The 22,824-nt window shown below is 27.2% G+C and overlaps 2 protein-coding genes across 2 annotated transcripts; both read right to left on the bottom strand.

The window, feature by feature from the left end:
• Positions 1 to 11,243: 11,243 nt before the first annotated feature.
• Positions 11,244 to 11,882, bottom strand: LOC107433819 (kiwellin-like). The gene has a single exon (XM_060815847.1). The coding sequence runs from the start codon at positions 11,880 to 11,882 to the stop codon at positions 11,244 to 11,246; it is 639 nt and encodes a 212-aa protein (XP_060671830.1).
• A 4,310-nt stretch (positions 11,883 to 16,192) lies between these two features.
• LOC107433813 (kiwellin) lies at positions 16,193 to 17,009 on the bottom strand. The gene is given in 1 exon segment (XM_016045174.3): positions 16,193 to 17,009. A coding segment is annotated over 1 exon segment (639 nt). The 5' UTR covers positions 16,832 to 17,009.
• Positions 17,010 to 22,824: the final 5,815 nt, after the last annotated feature.

Below are 22,824 nucleotides of genomic sequence, written 5' to 3'. Positions count from 1 at the left end.
AAGCCGACACATGGCTTCAACACTATGCGACACGTGGCCTTGGTGTGCCATGTGTCATCGCCCGTCATGCCACATGGTGCTCTCCCAATTCTACATATGGTTATCCCAATCGGGCCAAATTACTTTGGGCCTGGGTCTAGTCTGGGCTTGGGCTTGGTCTGAACAGTAACCTGTTCTAACCACGGGCTGGGCTTTGGAACTTGGCTAGGTCCATCAGAATTTAAAATTCAGGCCCACTGACCCAGAAACCTATCCATATCCGTTTTTTCGACCCGTTAACATGAATTTCACTGGTAAACAGATTTTTTGACCCAATTCATCATTTTTCGTCGGTTTTCACTATTCCAATGATAAAAAAATATCGAAAAATCACCAAAATGTTTAAAAATTCATGGGCAATTCAATTTTGGAAAAAATTTCGATTTTAAACAATAATAAAGAATTGCCCAAAAATTTTTAAACTCACAGGAAATTTTTTTTCCTTTTTTTTTAAAAAAATATTAAGGCCGAAACATACAATGTAAAGGAATAAAAAAAAAAATTATATATATATGTATATATAAATTCATGGGCATGAATCTGATTGGTTGAAAACAATATAAATTAAACAAAATAATACACATGCCCACCACACATTCTTTCGCATGGGTTTCAAGCCAAAACAAATATAATATATATAATTTTTTTTTTTTTTTTACTAATCACAGATCCAATAAATCCACACGTATATAAACGTGAAATTGTCTTAAGATTGTAGAAAAATATTATGGGAATAATATATATGTGTATATACATGTAGATCTACAAAAGTAAATGACAATTTACAAAAATAATGAAATAAAATTAAGAACTTGTATGTCCATAGTTTTAATCTGCTTGTTGAAAAATGGTCCGAGGCATGTGTAATATCACAGTGTCTTTAAAACAATTTCCATCCTACCGGTGCAGATGGTTCCCGATAGTTGTCTCCCAAGATACAACGGATTCGAAAACTCTTGGACGTAGCACATCCGAAGCTTTCCTTTCGAACTTTCAGTGCACCTAAACTTTATCACACTCACAATGCAAAATATGCAGAAAAAAACTATATTTTTCTTTTTCCTTTTTCCAATTAATGCTCATGGTAGGGAATTCTGTTTTCAAAACTCATTTTTTCAAAAAAATCCATCCAAATTTCAAAACTCACGTTAGGAAAGTTAAAAGGCCACACATAATGCTGATAAAGGCCCATTAAAGACCATTATGGAAAATCATTCAAAATTAAAAAAAAAACGTTGCAAACGTTACAGCATTTCTGTTTGCACCTTGAACTTATTCTACTTCTGGCTCTCCAACACCATTCTGAACTGTAGCGAACCATCTTCTTTTGTCTTTGTTTCTATATTTGGAGCAATTGGAAGAGATACCAAATATGACAAGTTCTCCCCCTGAGACTGATTCTCTGAATCATTTTTTGCCTTAAAAAATGGTTTTGATTCAACAAAAACAATATCACGTGAGATAATAATTTCTTGGTTACTCACATTGTAAACTATGTATCCTTTTTTGTAGAAGAATAACTAAAAAATACATATTTAATTGCTCAATCATCCAATTTATCATGATGAGTAGCCTATTGATGCACATAACAATTACAACCAAACACACGTAAGTGTAATGTATCAGGTTTATTATTATTCAAAATTTCTAATGGAGACTTGAATTTAAGTATTCGGGCTAGGTAGCCTATTAATAAAAAATTGTTGCAGTAAGAACACGTTGCGACCAATATCTCTTTGGAACATGCATTTGAAACATAATCACATGTGATTTTAAGAATATGTCGATTTTTTCTCTCAGTTATCTCATTTTGTTATAGTATTCCAACACAACTAGTTAGATATATGATACAAAGGCTGCGTAAATTGATTTTATTCAGGTAAAAAATCTTTGGTATATTCTGGGCCATTATCAGATCTAAACAATTTAGTTTTGTCATCAAAATCAAAATGAGTAGTCACCATATTATGAAATTCTTGAAAAATCGAAGCCACCTCTATTTTAGATTTTAATAAAAAAATCCAGGTGGCTCTAGATCAACTAATAATAAATAAAATAAAATATTTGTATCCATTATAAGAGTGAATAAGTGCAGGACCCCATAAATCAGAATGAATTAGTTCAAAGCATTAATTTGAAATAGAAGAAGAATTAGGAAAGGTAAACTAGTATGTTTAGAGAACTGACAAACATCTCAATATCTAACTTAACAACAATGGATGAAAATAGACTTGATAAAATATGAGTTGATGGATAACCAAGCTTTTTATGTAAAACTTGACTCTTCTCAACAGTCTTTGTATGACAAGCTCTTTCAAAAAGATTAGAATTCTACATATGTAATCTATTAGAGTAAGATCCTTCACCAATCTTCCTCTTTGTTTTTCGATATTGAAAAATTTTAGAAGTAGGAGAAAAAATAACATTATAGTTCAAAGAGTTAGTTATCTTTCCAATAGATAAAAGCTAAACATGGAAAGATGGGACAACTAGAGCATCTAAATTGGGACAATGAGGAAGGAAACTAATTTTCCACTTCCTATGACAGGAGTAGTAGACCCATTGGTTACAGAATCTTCATGGTTATTAACTTTTGAAATAAAATCATATACAGAAGAAAAATTATTGGTCATATGATTAGTTGCTCCAAAATTCAATAATCCATGAAGTGATATTAGAAGATGAAGTGAGGTAGGCTTGTAAATTACTTAAAAGATAAGTAGATGATGTAGAAGAAGGATTTAACTCAAAAAATATGGACTTATAAAATTGTTGAAGGAGTTGACTAAACTGATTCATTTGATTTGTAAAGATAGAGGTATCAACCATTGCAACATAACCCTTTTTACTTTTCTCAAAATTTAATTTAAGATGTGGATACAACTCCCAACATCGATCTTTTGTATGCCAAGATTTACCACAATGTTCATAATAGAAGGGTTCCATCTTTCCTTTGTATTTGGAATTATTTTTCCCTTCTGAGCTTGAAAATTTTTTCAGACAATTTTTCTAGTCACCAGTGCATGAGATTCAGATTTTTCTGCATCCTAAATTGACTCGACCACCTTCATGGTTTGTCTATAAATTTCTTCTACTTGAATACTGGCATACACAATAGATAAGGGAGGAAGTGTAGCATCCATAAGAATGTTCCTTCTCAAAGTTTCATATTCTGGTTTCAAACTGCTAAGAAGAGCAAAGATTTTATCTTCCCCATCTTTTTGCAACAATATTTTGGCATCTATCATATGTGGACAATAAAATTTCAATTTGTCCCATAATTTTTTAAGATGACCAAAATGCTTACTGAATGTTTTGTCGCCTAGTTTTGCTCTTGCAATCTCAAGCTTTAATTCATAAAATACAAAAAATATTATTTTTTATTACCATACAAGTCTGTGACAGCTTCCCATAATTCTATTTCAAAATAGATAAATATTTCACTAATTTGTGGATCCATAGAATGTAAGATCCACGGTCTAACAAGTTGATCAGTAGTTATCCAATCCTCAAATTTTGCATCATCAATTTCTGGACAAACAAGGATGTCAGCTATATAACCCGATTTTCGTTTGCCAATAAGCGATAAAGAAACAGCTTTAGACCAAGATACAAAATTAAATCCATTAAAAGAACATATAAAAACTTTAGACTTGCATCTGAATCAACCATAGACCATCAGCAAAACACACAAGAAGAGAAAAAAAAAATTGTAGAAGAAACAAAGAGAAAAATATCGAACTTGGTCTGGTACCATGGAGAAAATAATCAAAAGAAAAATAGAAGAAAGACAAAATATTGACGTGCTTTAAAAACTATAGTAGCTACCAACTAGCACACCAGAGAATATATATATATGTCTCATTATTTAGTATATCAAAGAAGAGAAAATAACACAATATATAGGCACAATTGAAGAGCCCGATAAGGCAACTGTTGCTGTACAAATAATTATACAGCTATATAAAATACTATCTATTAAATATACAGCTCCTATAGTCAACCAATATATAGCTTCTATAGCTAAATTCTTCTCTTCCCTGTAAGTAAGTTTTAGAAATCATTTTCTTTTGAAAAATATAATTTCAAAAAGTTACCTTAACTGTAGTCCGAGTCATCAGACAATGACTTGACACAAATTTTTTCCTAAACACCAATTTCTTCTTCTTCTTCTTCTTCTTTTTTTCATATTATTATTTTATTTTTTGGGCATGAAATTGAATGGATCAAATTCATTTATTTGATTCTTTGACTGGCCAAGATGATGAAGCTGTTAAGACATTAATAATTGGATTTTTCTAAGGTTGAATTCTTTCTTCCTCGGCAAAAAGGTTGAATTCTTTTATTCATAAATAAAAGGTTGGAGTTTTTTTTTATTCTAAATATGAAAAAGTTTGAAACTTGCCAGAAATTTGAATTTACCTTGAAATTTGATTTTGCCTTGAAATTTACAATCTGGCAAATTACAATATGGATTGTGGAACACATAAGCAATATACTAGCTAGGCAACATGCTTCACACATTTCCTAATTTTTAATGAAGTGGTATTTATTACATAACAATAATTTAATGTTTGATTCAATGTTAGGCATAACAATTTTTTATACTTGTTGGAAGAATAATGATCATCCAGTGTTTGTGTTATTTACTTTGGTTAAGAAATTTGGTTTTATGATATCAAATATTATGGAAGCTTTTTTATTAGTAAAATAAGTTAGTAAAGTAAATTATTTATGTTGTGGGTTGCTTATTTCAAAATTTGTTTTATTTTTTCCTTCTTAATTATTTTCCATTTATATAGTGTATAAGTAATTGAGAGTGACAGAACTTTCCATAGTTTACTATCTAAGGTTTGTTACCTTTTGTATGAATGATAATTTTGTCCCAATTGAATTGCCTTGTTGTTGTAGGATTCAGTACCATTTTGTGAACAGTATGATAATTCTTTTATATATACATATATATATATATATATATAGACTAACATCCATCCCCATACGATATACGACATATCTAATTATAATAGATGATTTTAAAAATAATTAATTATATTTAAAAACTTATTTAAAAATTTTATTGTTAATAAGTATATTTGAATTTTTTTTTTCAATCTATAGTATAAAAGTTTGTTAAAAGCTATAAATTTGATCTCTACATATAATATTATACAATTATAGAATTCAAATTCTTTACCGATATAATTTTTTCTATATATGAAAATTTCATATCTAATTTTTTCCATTTATGAAAATTAAAATTCAAATTCAAACTTATTTATATAATTCAAATTTATTTAAATAATAACTTCCATTTATAGAATTTAAATTCAAATTCAAATATATTTTTTTGATTTCTTGCAAATAATTAATTTCTATAAATTAAATACTAATAATATAATTTAATTATTTAATTAATTAATTATTATTATTATTATTATTTATCCCATAAATACATTTTTACCTTATAAGGTAAATTATTTATGGAATTTAAATTAAAAAAATATTTACCTATTTAATTTTTTTTCATTTATAAAATTCAAATTCAATGCATTTATATAATTTATTTCAAATTCAAATTCAAATGTATTTTTTGATTCTTTGTAAATAATTAATTTTCTTATGTTAAATACTTATAATATAATTTAATTATATTTACTATTATTATTATTATTATTATTATTATTATTATTATTATCATCATTGTAACCTAATTCACTATAATGTTTGGATTTAAAAAGAGGTATATATACATACAATATATATACAGTTTTACTATCATATGTGTCGATTTGTACATTATATCAAATTATATATAATTTATGATGTGTTGTATATATTTTATTTTAATATTACATATAATTTAATTATGATATATATTTAATATACATGATAATATTCATTATGGTAAAATTTTATTTATATAATATTATAAATATATATTTATTTCTCATTTAAAATTTATTTCAAAACAAAAATTAATTTTATATATATTTGGATACAAACATAAAAAGTAAAAAATTTATACTTTTTAATCAATTATTTAATAGTCGAATTTGAATTTAACCAATAAAGATAAAAAATTTCATGCTTTTAAATAACTGCTCTATTTTTTATATTGATTAATATTTTGATATAATCATAAATGATTAAAAAAAAATAGATGATTTTTTATTGATGATTTTGGAAGGAATTTTGAATTATAATATGCTAACGTGTGCCACAAAACTCTTCTACTTTTATATGTTATATAGATGTTTATATATCTAATTTTTTTCATCTATAGAATTTTCCTATCTAATTTTTTTTCTATCTATGGAATTTATGTGCAAATTCAAATGTATTTATATAATTTAATTCTAATTCAATTGTATTTAAATAATATTTTTCATCTATAGAATTTAAAATTCAAATGTATTTTTTAATTCCTTACAAATATTTAATTTTCATATATTAAATATTCATAATGTAATTTAATTAATTAATTATTATTATTATTATTTATCCTATAAACACATTTTTACCTTATACAGTATATCATTTATGGAACTCAAATTAAAAAAAAATGTTAACAATTTAATTTTTTACATCTATAAAATTCAAATTCAAATTTAAATTCAAATGTATTTTTTAATTTTTTACAAATAATTAATTTTTCTATGTTAAATCCTTATAATATAATTTAATAATATTTATTATTATTGTTGTTATTATTATTATTATTATAACCTAACTACCAATAATTTGGATTTAAAAAGATATATATATATATATATATACACACCATATCTATACAGTTCTACTATCATATGTATCAGTTTGCACATTATAATACAGATTAGTATTAACTTATATATAACTTATGGTGTGTTGTATATATTTTATTTTAATATTAAATATAATTTGATTATGACCTACATTTAATATGTATGGCAATATTCATTATGGTAAAATTATATATATATATATATATAATATTATAAATATATATTTATTGTTTATTTAAATTTTATTTCAAAACAAAAATTGATTTTATATATATTTGGCTACAACCATAAAAAATAAAAAAATTTATACTTTTTCAATCAATTATCTAATAGTATAATAATAATAATATATATTTTGTAATACAAATAGTAAAGGTAAAAAAAATTCCATATTTTTTAAATTGCTGTTCTATTTGGTATTGATTAATATTTTGATAGAATCATAAATAATAAAAAAAGAGATAATTTTTTTATTGATGATTTTGGAGGGAATTCAAATTGATAATATGTTGATATGTGACACAAGACTCTTCTACTTTTATATATTTTATAGATTTAAATGTTTACCTATCTAATTTTTTTCATCTATGGAAATTTATGTTCAAATTTAAATGCATTTATATAATTTAATTCTAATTCAATTCTATTTAAATAATATTTTTTATCTATAAAATTCAAATTCAAATGTATTTTTTGATTCCTTGCAAATATTTAATTTTCATATATTAAATATTCATACTGTAATTTATTTATTTACTTATTTATTATTATTATTATTATTTATCCTATAAACATATTTTAACCTTATACGGTATATCATTTATGGACTCAAATTAAAAAATTTCAACAATTTAATTTTTTACATCTATAAAATCAAAATTCTAATTTAAATTCAAACGTATTTATATAATATTTTCTATCTATGGAATTCAAATTCAAATTCAAATGTATTTTTTAATTTTTTGTAAATAATTAATTTTCCTATCTTAAATCCTTATAATATAATATAATTATATTATTATTATTATTATTATTATAACCTAACTAACAATAATTTGGATTTAAAAGGATATATATATATATATATATTTATACATCATATATATACAGTTCCACTATCATATGTATCGGTTTATACATTATAATACAGATTAGTATCAACTTAGATATAACTTATGGTGTGTTGTATATATTTTATTTAATATTACATATAATTTGATTATGACCTACATTTAGTATGTATGGCAATATTAATTACGTAAAATTATATACATATATATATATATATATATAATATTATAAAGATACATATTTATTGTTTATTTAAAATTTATTTCAAAACAAAAATTGATTTTATCTATATTTGGATACAACCATAAAAGGTAACATTTTTTATACTTTTTAATCAATTATTTAATATTATAATATATATATATATATATATATATATTCTAAGATAACCAATAAAGGTAAAAAATTCCATGCTTTTTAAATAGTTATTCTATTTGGTACTGATTAATATTTTGATAAAATCATAAATAATAAAAAAAAGAGATGATTTTTTTATTTATGATTTTGGAGGAAATTCGGAATGATAATATATTGACATGTGGCACAAGACTCTTCTACTTTTATATATTTTATAGATAGATAATTATTCATGATATTATGTTTTTTATGTTTAAATAAAAAAGATATCTTTATTAATTTCTATATAACCATATTTATATATGTAAAAATATTTAAAATATGTTTAATTAAGCAAACAATATATATATATATATATAAATACATTTTATGTCATAAAAATATTATAATAACAAAAATATATATTTTTATTCCTTCATTTCCTAAACCGAAATCTATTATATGTAAAAATAAAAAAATAAAAAACATATATAATACTATAAACATATTATAATATTATAATAGAATGAGTGTGCAATTTCATGAGTATAATAATGTATCACTATTTTGTTGTGTTCAATATATGGTTATCAATATTTTTAAAAAATATATTTTTTAAAATTTATTTCAAAACAAAATTTAATTTTATATATATTTGGGTACACCTATAAAAGGTAAGATCATAAATATAAATAAATATAATTAAAATAAAAAAGATGATTTTGGAGGGAAATTAAAGTTATAATATACTGACACATGACACTCACCCTATATATAGATAATTTTTATAGAAATCAATTAGATATAAAATTAGTTAATTCAAAATCATGCAAAAATGGCAGTAATTCCCTTTTTTTTTTTGTTTTTTTTTGTTTTTGTTTTTTTAACTCTCTCATATTACTACTTAATAAAACTTCAGCATCATTTAATCAAAAATTCTCATATCTTTCTTAAGGAAGTTATTAGTGTTTTTTTCCCTTTTTTTTTTTTTTTTGGGTCATTGAAGTTATTAGTAATTTGAATAGTGATAATTTAGCAAGCATATTAAGTAAAATACAACAAAAAAAGTATTCTAAACTACAAAATGAAAATGGAGTAAGAGAAAAGGAGAAATACCACAAAAATGAAAAGGATTGAGAGCACTAACAAGTTCTTTTTTGATAAATACCAACATTAAATAAAAAGACTTGAAAACTATATTACATTCATTTTATAACAATAAATATGAATGATAAATATGTAAAAGCAACATTGAAAGCAAGTAAAAAAAAATTACCTAAAAACCATATTTATCTATTCAGAACCATAAGCAAATTTGTAAAATTAATATCAATTAATTGGATAGCAAGCAAGAAATAGTAACACCACATGCTTAAAAAAAGTCATAAAAATTGGAAAAATTCCATGAGTGCCATCTTAACCTTTTGTTGAGACTCATAATATTGCTATGGAAACAACATTTTAAAAAAGTTAAAATAGATGTTAAGTTGATCCGACCTAAACATTGTTAAGAGCATATTCAATAGTTTTATCTATATATATATATATATATTGTCATATTATAAAAATATATAGCCATTAAAAAAGCATTTCCAATTAATTTGTCTAAACACCTTGTCAGGTAGATGTAGCAAGAAAAAGAAAATCACTTTTGAAGTGATCTTCTACTTCTTGATGATCTATTATTATACATGCTCAAATTTTTTTAAAAAATAAAATTTTTCTTAAAAAATCCTTTTTTTTTTTTAAAAAAAAAGGAAAAATTTCTTTGTGTAAATGTCCAATTAACAGAGGTTTTAATGAAAAATGGCCAAATATTTTTAAAAATTAAAACTTTGACCAAATATTTGGATAGATTGACCAAAATATGATTTTAATACAAACTTTATTATCATTCTTTATTTTTTAATTCCCAATAAATAATTATAAATCATTTTTCTTTTTATTTTTACCTTTATGGCTTTCCTTTTTTCTTTTTCTTTTTTTAAATTAAATTAATTATATACTTATATATGTGTATATATATATATATATAAAGTTATAAAAATTTGATATCACTCTTTAAAAGATAAACCTAGCTAGTTTATCTTTTAAAGATCTTTTGGAGATGCTTTTAGCTTTCCAATTATGGTCATTTACCTAAAAAACTTAAAAGGAAATAAACTAATAAAATATTTAATTAATTAATAGTTTATGCACACAACAATTGAAAAATAATTTTACAATTAATTGTGTATTTATCACTTAAATTTAGATTGTATCAAATTCTATATCATATATTGAACGATTCACATTTATCATTATTGAAGATGCTCTAAGGTGAATGTGTATTTCAGAGAAAAGCCAAATTTTTCTTTAAAAAAATCCTTTTTTTTTTTTTTCAAAATGACAAAAGTTAATAGAATATATAATTAATAGTTATTAATGTTTATCAATAGCCTTTTCCAAAAAGTAGATTTGATAGATTTTTTAGTATAATATTAATATGTAATATAAAACTTATTTATACATAGGGATAACTACATTTTTAGTAATACTATTTTAATGCTGACCAGTGTTGACTGATGTTGACCAATCAAAACTTAACGAGAAAAGGGCGTTGAAGTTGGCCAAGTTCGAGATTTTTTTTTTTTTCCCCAATATTTTTTATTAATGTTGTTAGATTTTTGGCACCAATACCCTAGAAGTTTCATCATTTTCGTACTTGACCCCCTAGAATATCAAATTAGTGTAAATGCCTCATAAAGTTTGTAAATGTTGCAGCGTTAGTCTCAAACTTTGACATTTTAACTGTTAAAATGCATATGCACTTACATATCACTTTAAGAACTCATAATTATTTATTTTTATTTATAATTGGTCTATATTAGGGTCACAATTTTTATTTTTTTTATGATTAGATAGGGTCATTCCATCGTTATAAGGATTTATAATAAAAATGTTTTACCGTAAATGGTAAAATACCCATTAGATCTTAAATTATTCATCGCCATTGTAATCCTATGTAAACTTAAATTTGATAGAAAGCCTTGATTAAGACATTGACCAAGTTACATCGGCACGTTCGTCGTCTGTATCCAGCCCCAGAGTCCTCCAAACACCATCCGAGCCGTTAACCACATTATGACCACATGGTCCTTGATATCCATGCTCTGCATCACACCCACGCATGGAGTCACATTGATCCACCACCTTTGCCATAACACTCCTCCCGTTGCTCGCCGTTATACGTACCATCTTCCCGCATCTCGATCCTCTGTCGTACCATCCGGTCGAAAGCGCCACCACTAGCTCCTTGTTATCGTGGTAATTCGAATCGCACGCCGACGGGCCGCCGCCAATGCCGCCTTCGCTAAAGTCGTTGTTCCGTAGTACAGCTCGGGTGGAGACGGTGATGGGAGGAGAGCAGTTGTACTTCGGGTAAGACTTGCCACTGCAAATGAGAGTGCCAAATGGCTTACAACTGCCACCGCCGGTGCAGGTGTGGGTTCCAATATTGTCTGGGTTATCTTTGCACTTGCCTTTAATGCATATCAGCTGGCCGTCGCAGTCGTCGGCGGTTTGACAAGGACCGCCACAGGTGGAAGCGGCTAATGAAGGAAAGGGAGAGGTGATGATCATGATGATGTTGAACATGAGGGAAATTGAAATGAACAAAGGCAGGTTTTCCATATTTTGTGGCAGAGATCAAAGGAATGGTATATTTGCAAAAGCTAAGATAATGGAGAAGGGCCACGAGAGAAATATGAGAGGCTGCATGAGCATAAGTAATGCACGAAAAAAAAAAGGAAAAAAAAAAAAGTCCTAGGAAAAAGTTAGGTAATTTTGTTTCCCACAAATGATCTTAAACTTCCAAATCAATGGTTAAAAGGAATTCAAGATCATCTGTGGGGTGGGTGGTGAAAATTTGAAGTCTTTTTCAAATTGGCTTGGGGGACGGGGTATAAGAAGACTGTTATTGAAATTGATGGCAACAAAGCTAGGTTTTCCACTGCTACATGGATTGAAAGAGGAAGAAAATGTGGTTCCAATTCCATACCTGATCTGGGTTTGCCTGAGATTCAACTCCCAACTTAGATTTCAGAACTTGAGATTGAGAAAGCCATTTCATCGAGCAAGTTGTCTGCACCAAAAATTGCACCTTTGGGCCGTAAAGTTGCTTTAATTATCGAAGAAGAAAAAATGCTCAGAGAAAAGCCTCTCTAACAGCATGGCCAAATTGGGGGGTTTTTGTGTTCTGGAAATGAAACTGTAAAAAGCGGAAACAAATGCAAATGGTTCAAGTGATTTTTATTTATTTCTTTCTTCTTTCAATTTTGCCATTTGTTGTTGATCATCATGAGGAACCATTGGTAACATCACAATTATTGATTAGTTGAATTTAATTTATGTATTTTTTTATTCTAAAAAATTTAACTTGAAAAAATAAATTCCTTTAGTAGCTATTTAAAACTATTAAATCCATTAATAATGGGAATAGGGGTAGAATTTTTCTTTTTCTTTTATTTATTTTGTTAAATGCTTGAAAACTACGGTGGGTAATTTTTCTTTTTTTGAATGAGTCACCAGACAAGGAGTTGGCACAAATTTTGTCATAAACACCAATTTCTTCTCTTTATTATTATTACTATTTTATTTTTTGGGCATGAAATTGAATGGATCAAACCCATTTATTTGATTCTTTGTAGTGGCTGGCCAAGATGATGAAGCTGTTAATACATATTAATTGGATTTTTGTAAGGTTGAATTCTTTCTTCCTCAGCCAAAAGTTGAATTCTTTTATTCATTAAAAAAGGTTGGATTTTTTTTTTAATTCTAAATATAAAAAATTTTAACTTGCCAGAACTTTGAATTTACTTTGAAAATTAAATTTACCTTGAAATTTTCAATCTAGCAAATTAGAACATGGATTGTGAAAAATAACATTAGTAATATATATTGCATTTTAAAAAAATTAAATTGATTGTTAAGTTGATATAACCTAGATATTGTTAAGAGCATCTTTAACATTTCTACCTATTATTAGATTATTTTTTTTTTGTTACATAAAAGAAATAGAAAATATTTTTAATAGGTTTATCTAAACACCGTATCAAATTGATATGACAAAAAACAAGAAAAAAAACAGACACTTTCAAAAAAGTACTCTACTTTTAGATGATCTATTAGAAATTATAAAATTTTCTAATAAAACAAAAATTTTCTTAAAAAATCAATTATTAATTAAAAAAAGTAAATTTTTTTTTTCTTTTTTCATGTAACTATCCAATTAATAGAGGTTTCATTGAAAAATGGCCATATTTTTAAAAATTAAAACTTTGACCGACTATATGGGTAAGTGGACCTAAATATGACTTTCTTGAACTGTTCAAGAAAAAATAAAAACTAGCAGGGAAAATGTTTTCATTGAGAAAACTATACTTTGAAATTTAATACAACCTTCTTAAATTTTTCTTTATTTTAATTTTCGCATAGCAAAATTACAATTTCATTCACAGTCCACTTTCTATTGTACATCATTAAAATTCAATGTAGTTTAATAATCTTGAAAATAATTCAAAAAACTGTAATTAATAAATTGAAAATAGCAAAAATACGTAATAATAAAAATGAAAGCTATTATTACACTTGATGGGTCTCTTAGATTTTATCGGGTGTAGTTCTTTAATGTCACTGCCCATCAATTTCAAAATAAAACAGCAACCAAATAATACTCATTACAATTTGGCTTTCTGAGTATTATTTTTATTTTTTCATAACAAATATTATTTTTACTTTTATTTTCCTTTTTTCATATCCATATATGGTGTATCTGACTTAGTGACAGTAAAGAGAGATTGGAAACAGGAAACAAATGTGAAAAAATTATAACTCATTTTAATTTTCAAGTTTATATACAATAACCCAAATATTAATTAACAAAAATGTTTGTAAATATTTAAAAAAAAAATTGTAGATACATTTGCTGAAATAAATGAGACAACTAAAGCATTTGTTAGGTTCTCTATGCGGATGACAAAACTGAAGGGATTCAAAACTTGTTTGAGCTTTGAAATTTGGCTTTTTTTAATTATTATTTTGGAGAAAATTTTGAAAATTACTTTGGAAGGAAGAAAGAGAAAGAAATTGTAGGAAGAGTACAGAACGATTTAGGGTTGGTCTTTCTCTACAATAAATGAAATGACTAAAACATCCATTGATAAACACTCATTTTAATTTCAAGTTTATATACAATAACGCAAATATTAACTAACAAAAACTTTGTAAATGCTCCCAGAAAAGAAAAACTTTTGTAAAACCTTTGCTGAAATAATTGAGATAACAAATAATTCACCTGTTACATTCTCTAAGCGGATGAAAAAAAAAAAAAAAAAAAAACAAGGGATTGGAAACTTGTTTGAGTTCTGAAATTTTCTTTTTTTTTTTCTTAATTATTATTTTGGTGAAAAGTTTTGAAAATTACTTGGTATGGAAGGAAGAAAGAGAAAGAAACTGTTGGAAGAATGGAGAACGATTTCAGATTGGTCTCTCTCTCTCTCTCTACAATATTGTAACATTAAGGGTAATCTAGTCCATTTAAATCATTTTTTGAATACTCTTCATATCTATAAAAAAGTATAGATAAATGTAGTCTTAGAACATCTTTAATGATATTTTTTATTTCGAAGAGTATAATCTTTAAAACAAAAAGTATTTTAGAAAATCTTATATGATAAAGAATGAAATTATTTAGCCAACTCCAATACTACTTTTTATTATCATTCTTTATTTTTTAATTTCCAATAAATAATTATGATTTATTTGTCTCTGTCTTTTTACCTTTTTGGCTTTCCTCTTTTCTTTTCCTTTTTCCTTTTTGAAATTAAATTAAATATACATATATATATATATATATATATATAAAGTCAATTATAATTATAATTATGCATTGGAAATTGTAAAGTAATAAATCAATGTGTGGAAAATATTTGGCTCTCCAAATAAGAGTCAAGTTCCATTCTTTATTTTAACTTACTACTTTTAAAGATTTTGTTGGAGATGCTCTTCGCTTTCTAATTATGGTCATTTACCTAAAAAACTTAAAAGAAAATTAAATAATAACATATTTAATTAATTAATAGCTTATGTATACTACAATTGAAAAATAATTTTACAATTAATTATGCATTTATATCACTTGGATTTAGATTGTGTCAAATTCTATGTCATATATCGAACAATTCAGATTTATCATTATTGAAGATGCTTTAAAATAAATGTCCATTTTAGAGGGAAAGCCAAATTTTTTCTTAAAAAAATCGTTTTTTTTTTTTCAAAATGACAAAAGTTAATAAAATGTATCATTAATAGTTATTAGTGTGTATCAATAGCCTTTTCCAAAAAGTAGATTTGATAGATTTTTTAATATAATATTAATATTTAGTATAATTTTTTTTTTTGGCTGAAAATATTTAGTATAAAACTTAATTACACATTGGAATAATTACATGTTTAATAATACTATTTTAGTGTTGACCATGTGTTGACCGATGTTGACCAGTCCAAAATTAACGAGAAAAGTGCGTTGAAGTTGGCTTAGTTCGAGATTATTATTATTATTATTATTTTCATATTTTTGATTAATTTTGTTAGATTTTTGGCACTAATACCCTTGAAGTTTCATCATTTTTGTGCTTTACCCCTTAGAATATCAAATTAGTACAAATGCCTCATAAAGTTTGTAAATGTTACAGCGTTAGTCTCGAACTTTGACATTTTAACTGTTAAATTGCATATGCACTTACGTATAACTTTAAAAACTTATAACTATTTATATTTATTTATAATTGATCTAAATTAGGATCACAATTTTTATTTATATTTGTTTTATAAGGATTTATAATAAAAATGTTTTACCGTAAATGGTAAAATACCCATTAGATCTTAAATTATTCATAGCCATCGTAATCCTATGTAAACTTAAATTTGATAGAAAGCCTTGATTAAGCCATGGACCAAGTCACATCGGCACGATCGTCGTCTGTATTCAGCCCCAGGGCCCTCCAAACACCATCCGAGCCGTTAACCACATTATGACCACATGTTCATAGATATGCATGTGCTGCATCACACCCACGCCTGGAGTCACATTCATCCACCACCTTTGCCAGCACAGTCCTCCCGTTGCTCGCAGTTATACGTATCATCTTTCCGCATCTCGATCCTCTGTCGAACCATCCAGTCGAAAGCGCCACCACTAGCTCCTTGTTATCGTGGTAATTCTTGTCGCACGACGGCGGGCCGCCGCCAATGCCGCCTTCGCTAAAATCATTGTTCCGTAGTACGGCTCGGGTGGAGATGGTGACCGGGGGAGAGCAGTTGTACTTTGGGTAAGACTTGCCATTGCAAATGAGAGTGCCGAAGGGCTTACAACTGCCACCGCCGGTGCAGTTGTGGGTTCCATCATTGTCGGGGTTATCATTGCACTTGCCTTTAATGCATATGAGCTGGCCGTTGCAGTCGTCGGTGGTTTGACAAGGACCGCCGCAGGTGGAAGCGGCGAATGAAGGAAAGGGAGAGGTGATGATCATCATGATGTTGAACATGAAAGAAATTGAAATGAACAAAGCTAGGTTTTCCATATTTTGTGGTAGAGATAATGGAGAAGGGCTACGAGAGAAATGTAAGAGACTACGTGAGCTTATGTAATGCACGGAAAAATAAAAAAAGTCTTAGGGAATATTTAGGTAATTTTGATTCCCACACTGGTCTTAAACTTCCAAATTAATGGTTAAAAGTAATTCATGATCATCTGTCATATGGTGAAAATTTGAAGTCATTTTCAAATTGGCTTGGAGGACGGGGTATAAGAAGATTGTTATTGAAACTGATGGTAACAAAGCTCAAATTTTTCCATATTTTGTGTGGAAAACCTAACCCTCTTCGATAGGGATTGAGAGAGGAAGAAAATATGGTTCCAATTCCGTACCTGATTTGACTTTGCCTGAGATTCAACTTCCAACTTGGATTTCAAAGCTTGAGATTGAGAAAGCCATTTCGTCAAACAAGTTTTTTGCACCAAAAATTGCACCTTTGGGCTGTAAAATTGCTTCAATTGTTGAAGAAGAAAAAATGCGCAGAGAAGAGCGTCTCCAACAGTCATGGCCAAATTGGGAAACTGTGAAAAAGGGAAACAAATGCAAATGGTTCGAGTGGTTTTTATTTATTTGTCATTTAGTTTTGCCATTTGTTGGTGATGATCACGTTTGACTTTAATTTATGTATTATTTTTTTATTTTAAAAAATTAACTTGAAAAAAATAAGTTCTTTTTGTAGCTATTTAAATTATTAAGTAATCTATTTTATATAGTTGATAAAAGTAAAATTTTATCTGAACTTTGTATAGTAATATTTTTGAAAAAGAAATATTTTGTTGTAAATAAAAAAAAATTTCATGTAAGCTTAAAAAAAAAAGTTTAAAAAAGTTGTTTTTGAAAAAATTTAAAATTTGAATTTTTCTAAAATAATTTAAAAAATTTATTTTTTGGTAAATAAGTACTTGTTGACTATTGGCAAATATTTTATTTTTGGACAAAAAAAATTTTGACTATCAAATAGAACTTTTGAACCAAAAAAAAAAAAAAAAACTCTGACAATGTTTATTTGATATAGCTGATAAAAATATTTTTATCTATAAAACTTTTTATATTATATTTTTTTGAAAAATAATTTTCATTATAAAGCTAATAAGTATTTGATTGTATATAAAAAAAAGCTACACATTAAATAATCAATGGATTTCTCATATATGGCCACTAACATTAAGAAATTGTAATAATCAATTTCTCCTAATAATCAAATGTTTAGGGTAAAATTATAATAATCAATTTCTCCTAACATTAAGAAAAACTGTAATTAAGAAATTGAAAATAGCAAAAACATGTAATAATAAAAATTAAAAATATTACTACACTTGTTGGGTCTCTTAGATTTTATCAGGTGTAACTCTTTAATGTCACCCCCATCAATTTCAAAATAAAATAGCAATCAAATAATACTCATTACCACTTGGCTTTTCTAAGTATTATTTTTATTTTTTCATAAAAAAATATTTTTTTTATTTTTATTTTCCTTTTTTGCATATCCATGTATGGGGTACCTGACCTAGTGACAGTAAAGGGAAAGATTGGAAACAGGAAACAAATATGAAAAAATTAATACTCATTTTAATTTTCAAGTCTTTATACAATAACCCAAATACGAATTAGCAAAAATATGTATAAATATCCACCAAATAAAAAAAAAAATTGTGAATACCCTTTGCTGAAATAAATGAGATAACTAAAGCATCCGTTAATAAGTTCTCAATTTAAATTTTCAAGTTTATATACAATAACCCAGATATTAATTTACAAAAAACTTTGTTAATATTCCCCCCAAAAAAAAAAAAATTGTAAATGCCTATGCTGAAATAAATGAGATAAGCATTTTTTAAGTTCTCTAAGCGGATGGCAAAACAAAGGGATTCAAAACTTGATGGAGTTTTGAAATTTGCTTTTTTTTTTTTTTTACTATTATTATTATTTTGGTGAAAAGTTTTGAAAGTTACTTGGTATGGAAGGAAGAAAGAGAAAGAAATTGTAGGAAGAGTAGAGACAATTTAATGTTGGTCTTTCTCTACAATACTTTAACGTTAAGGGTAATTTGCAAAGCTAAATAAGGGAATAATATCGCAAAGCTAAATAACGGATAAGAGCTATATGAGAATAATATAAAACAATATATGTGCCGCAGATTACTGCCAAATCTTAGTCAATGGTGAAAGAAATTAAAGATCATGTCTATTATTGTTGAAAATAATCAATCATCATGTGTTACCTTAACTACGTGTACAAATGTGAATGGCTTGTAGCACATGTATAACGGTGTTGTATACATAGGATAATCTTTTACTTTTACTGTATATTAGTATCGATCTCATAGGATAAACCATATGTGTAATTATAATAGATGAATTTGAAAAAGGATATTATTACTGATAGTCCCTGAACTTTATAATCAGTATTAGTTTAGTTCTTAAATTTATTTTTTTAACAATTTTATCCTGAAATTAACTTCAACAATTTATTTTAGTTCTTAAACTATATAATTAGCATCACTTCAGTCCTTAAACTTATTTTTTTTAACAATTTTATCCTCAAACTAACTTTAACAATGCACCTTAATCCCTAAACCATTTTCCATCTATTTAGAACGACGAAACTCACCTGTTTTAAACGTGAGCCAATTAGGAAGGATACTTAAGGTTTTTTTCGTTATCCTTTTCTCCCCCTCTTTTCTCTGCAAATATGAAAAATAAATTGAAAATAATTATAATATTATTGAAATTAAAACTTTTCCTTTCATTGAAGAGCAGTGGCCTGTATTTGTTTTTCAAACTTTCAATTTACTAGTTATAAAAGAGATTTAAAATAATATGAAAAAGGAAAAAAAATTATTCAAGCATAAATGCCAACCATAATAATGTATCAGGATCAACCAATTAGATTCTAATTAAATTGGCATTTAAATAGTTTTTGCATTTTTTAAATTATATTATTGAATTAGTGATTTTTCATTAGTGATAGTTGGTTTGGTAAATTGAATCATCACCTTGATATGTACACGGAAACAAAACATTTTGTTTCTTGTTTAAAGATTTTTCCATTATCCCTTCCTCCTCTTTTTAAAGCATGTGAGTTTCGCGGTCCCAAATGGATGGAAAATGAGATGGAAAAGGGCCTAGGGATTAAGATGAATTGTTGAAGTTAATTTGAGGATTAAATTGTCAAAAAAATAAGTTTAAGGACTGAAGTGGTACTGATTATATAGTTTAGGGACTAATGGTGATAATATCCCATTTGACAATTAATTATATTTAAATCAAATCAAATCAATTAATTTTATTATTTTTTATGATAATAATTTGTTATCAATTTACATGTTTCATTGAGACCGTTTGGTAGTTTTGCAAAAATTAAACAATTTGAACATCTCTTTTAATGAAAGCAAGAGTACCACTTTAAATTCAAAAAGAGAAATAAAAAAATATGATAATAAAATAATAAAAATTACATAAAATGAATGTGATAAAAATCCGACAATTGTATTAATTTGTAGTAAATAAACAAATTAAATATTCTTAAAATGCCTTGTAGTAAAAAGTACTTTAAATATAAATTTAATCAACTAAGTGAGACAATAAAAAATAACAATAAATTTTTCTGATAATGAAAAATTATTATAACAAAAATTAAAATTAAAGAGGCAGTATTGATTTATTTGGAATTGAAAAATCACTTGTGTAACACTCCGTCCCGAAGTACATCGGAATTTTTTTCAAGTTGACCAAAGTTGACTGGGTTTGTGGTAGTTTTGCAAAAATTAAACAATTTAAACGTCTCTTTTAATTAAAGCAAGAGTACCACTTTAAATTCAAAAAGAGAAATAAAAAAATAAAAATAAAATAATAAAAATTACATAAAATGAATGTGATAAAAATTAGACAATTGTATTAATTTGTAGTAAATAAACAAATTTAATATTCTTAAAATGCCTTGTAATAAAAAGTACTTTAAATATAAATTTAATCAACTAAGTGAGACAACAAAAAATAACAATAAATTTTTTAGGTAATGAAAAATTATTATAACAAAAATTAAAATTAAAGAGGCAATATTGATTGATTTGGAATTGAAAAATCACTTGTGTAACACCCCGTCCTGAAGTACATCGGAATTTTTTTCAGGTTGACTGGGTTTAACCGTCATTGACCGAGAGGGGTCAAATTTTGACTTTTTGATTTGGATAGAATTCTAGGTTGATCGAGGCACCATTGCAAATTACACATCGACCCGAGTTCATAGACTACTAGCACGTTGAAAACGGAGCTACGGTTTGAAAGTTATGAGCAAAACAAGTTGAGGTCCGAACTGTCCGAGGGTGCCAGAGTTGTCTTTTTATTCTCGTAAAATTTGAATTTGACTTCTATATGGTTGTAAAGTACTCGTCGATACGAGTTCATAAATTTGCAGCACACTTGATTTGGACATGTGGTTTGAAAGTTATGGACTCGTGAAGTTTTTCCGAGACAATATTTACTGTTCATCAATCTTTGTGAGTGTGTGCACAGTGTCGCCATGTGTCAAAATGTGGTTAACCATGAATGCACAGTGGCCCCATGGAAGGCATTTTGATTGGATGAGAAGGAGGGAGAGAGAAAGAGGAAGGAGGAGAGAGAAACAAGACCAGCACCGTTCATTGTTTTTTGGCCATCGTTAAGCTACATGAGTGGGACCACAGTGATGCCCATCTGAAAACCAGCCGACCACCCAAGTTTCATAGCTAAATGACCGCCGACGGGCCCTAATCGAGGCATTTTGCTATGGCAATACCACTACATTCTTTGATCGATTTCTCCCAATCTAGACCTCCTTTTTCGACACTGCCGATCTTGTTGAGACACCCATGCTTCAATCTACCTCCCCATCAAATTTCATGGCCATTGGCCATCGAACGCGTCATCGCTAGTGAACTTTTCTAGTGGGCATGGCAGCTCACTGGAAAACACAGTTTTGGCAAGTTACCGGTGATCCCACCTATCGTTTCCCACTAATTTGACCTTCTTGAATCCAAATCCGAGGTCGATTTCCTTCAATTCTTAACGGATTGTGAGATTTGAGGATATTAAACCTGAGACATTTTCAGTGGGATTTCGGCCAACACAGGTTCAATCTCTGGGAGATAAGACTCAGTCGGTGATCCTCATTTCATAAGCTTCATTTCGGTATATTGTTTGTGAATTTTGGTTAATGTTTGTGTTAAATCCCCCGGTACACTTGTACAAATTTTCTGATTAAAATATTAATTTAATCGGTTTTGTGTAACCTTGATGTTTTAAGAGCACGTGTGAATTGTGAAATCGATCCCATGGAGGATCTTGATTGAATTATGTGCTTGATATGAGTGACCCACCTTCAAAATTAGTTTGGATTGATAACTGTATATATTTGTGTTAAATAATTATTGGAAAAATATGTTTTAAGTATTGGATATTTAGTAAAATTGTTACATAAATTTATATTGCCAAAGTTGTGATAATTTGAATATATTTATTGCTGCCAAATTATATTTTGGGGTTGTGAAAAAAAAAATATATATATATATATATATATATAGAGTGGTGCTATAATCAGTTCCATCCTTACCGTTACTCATCCGGACCAAAAATATGCTTATATTGCTGGCCGTTGGATTGAAATTGATGGTCCAGATTAGATTGCCATTTCCCTCCCATTCCCTTCTTTTCCCACCCATCTCCGTTTGTGTTCGAGCAAGCAGCCATCCCATTCCCTTCCTTTCCCTCCCATCTTCCATCTTTCCAGCCAAAAGCAAGGACCGTTTGACAGCTAGAGCCATTGCCTTCAACCCATATTGACATCTTAGACCTTCCAAAACCCATGGCCAGAAAGAGCCACCGTTCTGGCCAATGTCTGTCCAAAACTCACTGCCCAGGCCACCGCTGAGAGAGACCATCTTTCTTCTCAACAAATGGCGGCAATTATGTTATGGATAGGGTTTTTAAATACATTATTCT

Source organism: Ziziphus jujuba, chromosome 3 (assembly GCF_031755915.1).
Source record: "Ziziphus jujuba cultivar Dongzao chromosome 3, ASM3175591v1".
NCBI lineage: Eukaryota > Viridiplantae > Streptophyta > Magnoliopsida > Rosales > Rhamnaceae > Ziziphus > Ziziphus jujuba.
This window is presented reverse-complemented; position numbering and strand designations above follow the sequence as displayed.